The sequence below is a fragment of the Trichomycterus rosablanca genome, chromosome 12 (assembly GCF_030014385.1).
Source record: "Trichomycterus rosablanca isolate fTriRos1 chromosome 12, fTriRos1.hap1, whole genome shotgun sequence".
Taxonomy (NCBI): Eukaryota; Metazoa; Chordata; class Actinopteri; order Siluriformes; family Trichomycteridae; genus Trichomycterus; species Trichomycterus rosablanca.
Window position 1 is genome coordinate 10866946 of NC_085999.1, and position 10519 is coordinate 10877464.

The following is a 10519-nucleotide window of genomic DNA, read 5'->3' on the forward strand; positions in this document are numbered from 1 at the left end:
AAGGACACCAGGAAGAAAATTGTAGACCTGCACCAGGCTGGGAAGAGTGAATCTACAATAGGCAAGCAGGTTGGTGTGAATAAATCAACTGTGGGGGCAATTGTAAGAAAATGGAAGACATACAAGACCATTGATAATCTCCCTCGATCTGGGGCCCCACGCAAGATCTCATCCCGTGGGGTCAAAATGATCATGAGAACGGTGAGCAAAAATCCCAGAACTACATGGAGGGACCTGATGAATGACCTGCAGAGAGCTGGGACCAAAGTAACAAAGGCTACCATCAGTATACACACTACGCAGAGAGGGACTCAAATCCTGCAGTGCCAGGCGTGTCCCCCTGCTTAAGCCAGTACATGTCCAGGCCCGTCTGACGTTTGCCAGAGAGCATATGGTTGGGAGAATATCATGTGGTCAGATGAAACCAAAATGGAACTTTTTGGTAAAAACTCAACTCGTCGTGTTTGGAGGAAGAAGAATGCTGAGTTGCATCCCAAGAACACCATACCTACTGTGAAGCATGGGGGTGGAAACATCATGCTTTGGTGCTGTTTTTCTGCAAAGGGGACAGGACGACTGATCCGTATTAAGGGAAGAATGAACAGGGCCATGTATCGTGAGATTTTAAGCCAAAACCTCCTTCCATCAGTGAGAGCATTGAAGATGGAACGTGGCTGGGTCTTCCAGCATGACAATGATCCCAAACTCACCGCTCGGGCAACGAAGGAGTGGCTACGTAAAAAGCATTTCAAGGTCCTGGAGTGGCCTAGCCCGTCTCCAGACCTCAACCCCATAGAAAATTTGTGGAGGGAGTTGAAAGTCCGTGTTGCCCAGCGACATCCCCAAAACATCCCTGCTCTAGAGATCTGCATGGAGGAATGGGCCAAAATACCAGCTAGTGTGTGCAAACCTGGTGAAGACTTACAGGAAATGTTTGACCTCTGTCATTGCCAACAAAGGTTATGTTACAAAGTATTGAGTTGAACTTTTGTTATTGACCAAATACTTATTTTCCACCATAATTTATAAATACATTCTTTAAAAATCCTACAATGTGATTTTTTTTTTCTCATTTTGTCTCTCATAGTTGAAGTGTACCTATGATGAAAATTACAGACCTCTCTCATCTTTCTAAGTAGGAGAACTTGCACAATCAGTGGCTGACTAAATACTTTTTGGCCCCACTGTATATTTTCCCGCACTGAATATGTCCATTATTTGGCTTATTTTTATGACAGACTATTTCTATTCCCTTCTATTTCAGGTCACAAAGGGGAAATTGTTTTGTTTGTGTGAACATCTTATTTAGAGTTTGTATGGACTCATCATTAATAACTGCATCATTTCTGAAAATAAACATCTGAAAATAAGTCATTTTAAAGTGTGTGTGTGTGTTTATGAATCAAGCTTTTTGCACTAGTCTATCCTGGAAAGAGACTACATGCGCCTACATGTGTCAAGGGAGGTTGATATTCCAGCCTACCTGCCTTGCAACAAAGCGTGCACTGTTAACAAGCACCCAATCTCACACATTTGACCCAGTCATCTTATTAAAGCCTCTGCAGCACCTTTATTCACCACTTCCTGTTAAGCACACACTCCCAACAAACCACAGCCTGCTAACTTCAGGGAATGAAAAAGAAAAACTTTGTTGAACATAGCTCACACTCCCTAATTTGTTTTCCATTTCCTACCAAATGTACACACTACACATTTCATTACAAGGCACTGAACATATATTAGAGCTTCTGTGAAACTGAAGCAACACTGCCTATTTCAGGTTGACCCTTGAATTACTAGCTGCCCACTGTCAATCTGATTGTGACTTAATCCAGTGTTCAAATAAAGGCAACCCTGTAGCAGGGCAGTTGTAGCCTAGCGGTTTGGGTACTGGAACTGAAAGGTCAAACCTGGTTAATACCCCACCACTGACAGGTTGCCTCTGATGGGCCCTTGAGCAAGGCCCTTAACCTTCAATTGCTTAGATAATATACTGTCACATGACTAAGTTGCTTTGGATAAAAGCATCTGCTAAATGCCAAAAATGCAAATGTAAAGACTTATCGGGGGCCACGGTGGCTCAGTGGGTAGCACCGTCACCTCACAGCAAGAAGGTCCTGGGTTTGATTCCCAGGTGGAGCGGTCTGGGTCCTTTCTGTGTAGAGTTTGCATGTTCTCCCAATGTCTGTGTGGGTTTCCTCCAGGAGCTCCAGTTTCCACACACAGTTTAAAGACATGAAGGTGAGGTGAATTGGAGATACTAAATTGTGTCTGTTTGACATTGAACTTGTGAAATGAATCTTGTGTAACAAATAACTACCTCTCCTGTCATGAATGTAACCAAAGTGTGTAAAACATGACTTTAAAACCCTAAAAAATAAATAAATAATAAATAAAGACTTATTAAAAAAATTACTGCATCAGAAAATCACCTGAGGAATCCTAATAAGTGACAAAAGCCATCTGGTCTAATAAGAATAAAGTAGGACATGTAACACAATTTCTACAGTAAAATATTGTAAAGGTAGCATTAATATAGACATACCTTGTAAGCTAAGGCTGGTGGAAATGATGCAAAAACAATTAAAAAAAGTTAGCATTGGTGTCAATTTCTGTAAACAAAGCATTTCAATTAACTCAGCGGAAAAAAACTGTAAAAAGAAAAGAGCTAAATGAATATGCATTCTAGGGCAGGCTGGTATGATGGTATATTCAGTATACTGTCTTTCATTCCTCATACAATATGTATTTTTTATATATTGCCATACCATAGCACAGTTAATACAACAGCTGTAGCTTCAGAAGGCAGCAAATCATATACAGTAATATTGTTTACCGCTAAAAGCACCATGGAGCGCCATGCAAATTTCCTCAATATGGTGAAAAAAATGAACAAAAACAGATGGAGGATGAAGAGAGGAAGACCAAATATGCACCGGAAGAACCTGCCAGTTTAGAACAGACTAAAACACTTTATACTGTATGGTTTGTCGAGCCACGGCTGTTACAAACAATGACATTACGAACGCAGTAACAATCCACATATGCAAGGACACAATTCCTCTATAGACAGTCGAGAAAGAAGCTTTCAGAGCAATAATTAAAACACTGGATTCCAGGTTTGTCTTACAGGGTGAAAGTACTTCAGGTCAGTTGCTAACCAACGTTATAAGAGAACTGGAATCTGAGATATTTAAAGTCATCCACTTTTCTACAACAGACCAGTGGTCAAGTTGTACAGTGGAGTTTACAAAAGTGGTTTTATTTGTTAAAGGGAGAGCTAAGGATAATTGTACAATACTTGTATTTATTGCACCTGTTTCACACGTACTGATTCCATCATATATTGTCATTTTGTGTGGCCAAGCAAAGCTTATAGCACTCAAAACCTTCATTATATACATGGTGAACTTAAAACGTTTTATATCCTATGTACTTATGACAGTGGAATCAGTCACAGACATATAAAAGGTCCCAGTCATACAAAAAATAAAACATACCGTGATAAACCGTGAAACCCTCAGAATCTCAAAAAATACCATGGTACAAATTTTTAGTCATACTGCCCAGCCCTAATGCATTCATTTGTACATGTTTCTTTCTGAAGCAAAACAAGCTAGACAATATCTTTTTGAAGTGCAGTAATCCCAGACTAATGAGCAGCTGAAGTGGTATACCAAGCAAGAATATGTACTAATTCCACTTTTACAGCTACAACAAGCAGTGTCCTCAGTTCTAAATAACATACCCAATGACATTTTACATACAAATGACAAACAACAATGGAGGAGGAGAATAGTGAGCAGTAAAAAAGAACAGTTTATAACTGAGCTTTAAAGCTTGGTTTAAAGAAACTCCAGTTGCCTGCACAAAGCCCTGAATTCAGCCCTGCTGAACAGCTTCAGAATGAACTGAAACATCAATGGAGTTTTTAAATACCGTATCCACTCACTGTCCACTCTATTAGACACTCCTACCTAGTTGGTCCACCTTGTAGATGTAAAGTCAGAGACGATCGCTCATCTATTGCTGCTGTTTGAGTTGGTCATCTTCTAGACCTTCATCAGTGGACGCAGCCCACAGGGTGCTGATGGCTGGACATTTTTGGATGGTGGACTATTCTCAGTCCAGCAGTGACAGTGAGGTGTTTAAAGACTCCATCAGCGCTGCTGTGTCTGATCCACTCATACCAGCACAACACACATTAACACACCACCACCATGTCAGTGTCACTGCAGTGCTGAGAATTATCCACCACCCAATTAATAGCTACTCTGTAGTGGTCCTGGGAGAGTCCTGACCATTGAACAACAGCATGAAAGGGGGCTAACAAAGCATGCAGAGAAACTGATTGACTACAGTCAGTAATTGTAGAACTACAAGTGCGTCTATACGATAAGTGGAGCTGATAAAATGGACAGTGAGTGTAGAAACAAGGAGGTGGTTTTAATGTTATGGCTGATCGGTGTAGATAGTTAGCAAAATTCTTTGAGAGACCTTAAAGCGCTTACACAGTACTGCATTTAATGAAGCACTTTTTAATCCTGAACTCCTTATATTCATAACTTGTTTAGAAAAATATTCCCCCTCCCTCCCATCCACCCCCATAGGCCAGAGAAAGCTTTTAACTGCTGCGAGAGCCTCTATTCATTGCCAACTTCGGTGGCTAACCTGTTGCTAAGCAACGACTTAATCAATACCTGCGGCTTGTGAGAGTGAGACAGGCGACTGCAAAAAATATTCATAAGCAAGAGAAACAAAAATACAGTAAACGATAAGTTTCGTTTAACACTAGATTTGAGTAATTAATGGGAATATGCTTTATGATTAACAAAGACACCCTTCTTTAACAACACATGACATCCGTGTATTACAATTTACTTCTTTTTGTTAGCACAATGACATGCTCGCATAAAACAGGTTCTGTTACAATGACCACACACATGTAAGACGCCGAGAGATTAAAAGCACAAATCAAACAAAGAGATCAAGTCTTCAACATGCCAGAATCAAGCACTAAGATGCTGCATGATAAACCAGAGTAATGATGTTTTACATTTAAAGGACTGTTTAAATAAACCTTTTTACGAAATATTAGTTCATTTTAATTAAATATTCACTATCATGTAATGATTTCTTTGTATCCCAGTAAACACTAATAGGCCATACATTTACATTTGGTAAAAACATCAGGATCTGGTGTTTACTTGTAATTCTGTAATGATCTCAACATTACAGTATCACTCCTCTTTTCCATCAGCAAATCAACCATGTGGATTTTTTTGTTTAAAGTGCCACAAATGCTCCTCAGAGCACATAGTTACGTTTCCTTGTACAATCCCAAATCAGAAAAAGTTGGGACAGTAAGAAAAATAAAAATAAAATAAAAATGCTGTGTTCCTTAGATTTACTTTGACTTTAATTTGATTGCAGACAGGATGAACCTGAGATCTTTCATGTTTTGTCTGCTCAACTTCATTTCATTTGTTAATATACCTCCATTCCTGCATTTCAGACCTGCAACACATTCCAAAAAAAGTTGGGACGGGGGCAATTTAGGGCTAGTAATGAGGTGAAAAAACTAAATAATGATGTGATTCCAAACAGGTGATGTCAACAGGTGATTGTAATCATGGTTTGGTACAAAAGCAGCATCCAGGAAAGGCTGAGTCTTTGATGAGCAAAGATGGACAAAGGATCTTCAGTTCGTCAACAAATGTGTGAGAAAATGATGGAAATGTTTAAAAACAATGAACCTTAAAGAAAGATTGGAAGGGATTTGCATATTTCTCTCTCTTCAGTGCACAATATCATTAAACGGTTCAGGGAATCGGGAGGAATTTAGGTGCGTAAAGGCCAAGGGCGCAAGCTTAAGCTGAACGCCCTTGATTTCAACCCCTTAGACGGCACTGCATCAAGAACTGCAACCGCCACTCAACAATAGCTGATATAAACACATGGGTAAGGGATTACTTTGGCAAACCTTTGTCAAGCACTACAATACGGAGTTACATGCACAAATGCCACTTAAAACTTTACTGTGCAAAAAATGTGTACTGTGGTCAGATGAATCAGCATTCCAGGTCTTTTTTGGACAAAATGGATGCCGTGTGCTCCAGACCAAAGATGAAAAGGACCATCCAGACTGTTATCTGCAACAAGTCCAAAAGCCAGGGTCTGTCATGGTATGGGTCTGTGTCAGTGCCTTTGGCAAAGGTAATTTACACTACTGTGATGGCAGCATTAATGCAGAAAAGTACATCTTAGAGCAACATGTGCTGCCTTCAAGATGTCATCTTTTCCAGGGACGTCCATGCATTTTTCAACAAGACAATGCAAAACCACATGCTGCACACATTATGTTTCCAATTCACCTGCTTATTCTATAAACTTTAACTGTTTTGTCTTTGTCCCAACTTTTTTGAAGTGTGTTGCAGGTATAAAATTCTAAATGTGATTCATTTACAAAATACAATGAAGTTGATCAGTAAAAACATTGGAAATCTTTACTTTCTTTACTTTTTATCAGTTAAATAACGATTCAAGAGAATGAACAAATTAGAGATGCTTTTACAAAACGTCCCAACTTTTCTGGAAATGGAGGTTGTAGTTAGTATATAGCTGTCTTTACATATTTTAGAGAGTGATTTTATGTTATTTAAGGTTTAAGGTACATAATCCTCTGAAAATGTAAGTGCTTTATATTTGTGGCAATATATAGACTCCACCACAACAGCGGCCAATTAAATTTCTCCAATTTTTTTCAGAAGCACTCATTAAGTTTTACATAGGAAAATTCACTTTGTAATTATGAATAATTATTTTAGTTTTTGCTGTCAAATCTATCAGTAATCACAGAGAATTTAACCATTTAAAAATCATTACATGACTTTAATGTTTCTTTAAAGCATCCCAGCTACTGTGAATTCTCATTAGATATGTAAGAAAAGTTTTTCTCCACAGACTTCCTTTCATGAGTGTTTGAAGTGAAGGCTCACCTGAGGAGCTCTCAGAGAAGACGGCCAGGGTCTGGCCCCCCACCGTCTGCATCGTGAACGGATGCTCTCTGGGGGCTCGTACTGACTTCGACTTTTCTGATGAATTTTCAACCACACTCAGCTCTTCGTTCAGATTAAAGGACACCTGAGGAACAGGCAGACATTCAAACTCTGTCAAGGTTATGTTCTGTAGCAGAATTAAATGGACTTTCCAAGGCCTTTCATATCAAAATTGTTTTCAAAAGCATACTCCTACACTGTAAATCAGCAGTGACATGTAGCACACTGATGTTTTTATTCACTTAGTGTTTTAGATGAAAACTACGACTTTATTGGTTTCAGTAGTAATCTGATTACTCTCATGGTCATGTAAACTTTATACTGTAATACCTGAGTGGTGTGGTGTGGTGTGGAGTGGTTACCTTTTATGTAAGAAATTAGGTTTACATTACCACCTGTGTAGTGCATTTACACAGGGGGGTAGTTACACTGCTGAGGTAGTTACACAGTATATTGCTAACACAGTATTGCATTCACTGTTGATCCCACAGGTGAGAGTCTGGTTGTTTAGCACAGTTGGCACCAGTATAACCCAGGTTACTCCAAAAACAACCTTAACCTCTTTGCTGTCACAAAACATTTTTACAGTTATTTACTACTAAAATCATGTTGCATTTAACATCCTTCTATGTGATACCAGAGAGAAGTGCTTTTTACATTAGATATACACTGATCAGCCATAACATTAAAACCACCTCCTTGTTTCTACACTCACTGTCCATTTTATCAGCTCCACTTACCATATAGAAGCACTTTGTAGTTCTACAATTACTGACTGTAGTCCATCTGTTTCTCTACATACTTTTTTAACCTGCTTTCACCCTGTTCTTAAATGGTCAGGACCACCACAGGACCACCACAGAGCAGATATTATTTGTGTGGTGGATCATTCTCAGCACTGCAGTGACACTGACATGGTGGTGGTGTGTTAGTGTGTGTTCTGCTGGTATGAGTGAATCAGACACAGCAGCGCTGTTGGGAGTTTTTAAATACTGTGTCCACTCACTGTCCACTTTACTAGACACTCCTACCTAGTTGGTCCACCTTGTAGATGTAAAGTCAGAGACAGTACAGTAGTTGTAGAACTTCAAAGTGCTTCTATATGGTAACTAAAGCTGATAAAATGGACAGTGTGTGTAGAAAGAAGGAGATGGTTTTAATGTTATGGCAGATCGGTGTATATAACCCTTGATGAACTGCACCAACCTTATGCTGTGTTAATATGTTGCCTTTGTCAACCAAGATTAAATTCCAACTAATTATTCACACATAAATACTACACACTACTATTTTACTGTCATCCATCATTTTTGTTTTTGTATTGTTCATCACTAGTCTCTCCTGAATTGCATCGCCACATGTAGTGAATCTGTTTAAATTGTTCCAGGATTTTACTGCTGCATATTAGTGGTTATATTATTCTTAGGACATTTAAGTTATTTACTTATTAGGATTTTAACATCAAGTTTTACACACTTTGGTTTACACATTCATGACAGAAACGGTAGTTACTCATTACACAAGATTTATCAGTTCACAAGTTTAATGTTAAACACAGTCATGGACAATTTTGTATTTCCAATTCACCTCACTTGCATGTCTTTGGACTGTGGGAGGAAACCAGAGCTCCTGGAGGAAACCCACACAGACACAGGGAGAACATGCAAACTCCACACAGAAAGGACCCTGACCTCCCCACCTGGGGATCAAGCCCAGGATGATACCAGATAAAAGTCATTTTTAATCAAATAGGTATGATAACCCCTGATGAACTGCACTAACCTTATGCTGTGTTAATATGTTGTCTTTGTCAACCAAGATTAAATTCTGACTAATTATTCACACATAAAATGTTACTACACATATTACTGTTTTACTGTCATGCATAATTTCTGTTTGTGTATTGTTCATCATTAGTCTCTCCTGAATTGCATCGCCACATGTAGTGAATCTGTATAACTAATTCCTGTTACATATTAGTGGTTATTTTATTCTTGGGATATTTAAATTATTTGTTTATTTATTAGGATTTTAACATCATGTTTTACACACTTTGGTTTACACATTCATGACAGAAATGTTTCATTATTACACAAGAAGTTTAATGTCAAACACAGTCATGGACAATTTTGTATCTCCAATTCACATCACTTGCATGTCTTTGGACTGTGGGAGGAAACCAGAGGTCCCGGAGGAAACCCTCACAGACACGGGGAGAACATGCAAACTCCACACAGAAAGGACCTGGACCACCCATTATGATATTTAAATAGGTAAATAGGTTAAAAAAAATTATTTTAATGGGTAAATAGGTAAAAAATGGTGTTTGGTTTTTTAACTTTTAGAAATGCCCCAACCCCAACTTAATACCTTAATAAATAATACTACAAAAAGAGATCATATTAAATAAAAAGGTTAAATAAATCCTTTAAAACATATATCTAGCATATATTTACACAGAACAAACATTTATCTCCATTTCAACAAACTCCATCCTCCCCTATTCTATAAGAGTACATGTAAACATATGAGGGTCCTCATAAATGAATTACTTACCATTGTTTTTCCTTGATGTCTTAACGAGGTAAAAAAAGAAAAAAAAAGGATGGTCAATGGCTTTTTAAAACGTTTTGACAAAAGTACTGATAACTAAGCTGCATACACAATCCATAATGCTTACTTAGTTATTTTAAGCTTGCCAACTTCTCCTCGTCCAGATGCTTTCCCCCACTGCTGTGCAAGGTACTTGGGAACCTAATGAAACATAGCAGGCCTAATCAACTAGTCTAATTCAGATCAGCATCATACTGTTAATCTCAAGCAATTATAATAATGTCATTTTATTTGGAAAACAAACAGGAAAAATAAAGTACAAGGCCATAGTTTTGTGTAAGAGCACAGGCCTGACCTTCACCAGCCACACGCCGGTATTTTGCTTAGCTCTTGTTAAATCGACGTCGCGGCCTTTATCAGACATGGTTGCAGCCGTCCAGCTTTATACAAATCAACAATCTAAATCTAAGGCTTCATCCAAAACACCAACGTGCACATAAGTTTTAAACAGACTATACAGGAGTCCACAGGGCACGTGTGGTTTGAGACGTGGGTCAATTGTTTTGAGAGCGCAGTGTATATAATGCCACCTAGTGGTCACTTCAGGAAATGAAGAAAGCTAATGCTATACTTCTAAATCTACCACAATAACATACTATTAACATTTATTTATTCAACTATTCATTTATTTATTTAAACTAAATATTTCTCGTTATCTTTTACATGATCGTGGCTGGCTTACACAGACACGAAAAAATGTCAAAATCTGCACAGACAATGAATACCTAAAGAGCAAAGACTGCCATCAGTGCAACAGCAGCTGTGTGGAGACAGAGCTATAGAGGTGGGCGGATCGATCCAAATATCGATATTATCGATACCAGCGTCGGTATTGGAATCGGATCGAT

General features: G+C 38.5%; 1 protein-coding gene across 1 annotated transcript in view; it reads right to left on the reverse strand.

The window, feature by feature from the left end:
* gtf2f2b (general transcription factor IIF, polypeptide 2b) overlaps window positions 1-10158 on the reverse strand; it is a 42524-nt gene extending 32366 nt beyond the window's left edge. Inside the window, exons 1-4 of the mRNA XM_063005812.1 lie at window positions 9967-10158; window positions 9739-9812; window positions 9615-9633; window positions 6999-7143 (exon numbers count right to left, since the gene is read on the reverse strand). Of these exons, the coding sequence (XP_062861882.1) occupies window positions 6999-7143; window positions 9615-9633; window positions 9739-9812; window positions 9967-10035 (307 nt within the window). The 5' untranslated portion in view covers window positions 10036-10158. The remainder of the gene's footprint in view (window positions 1-6998; window positions 7144-9614; window positions 9634-9738; window positions 9813-9966) is intronic.
* Window positions 10159-10519: the final 361 nt, after the last annotated feature.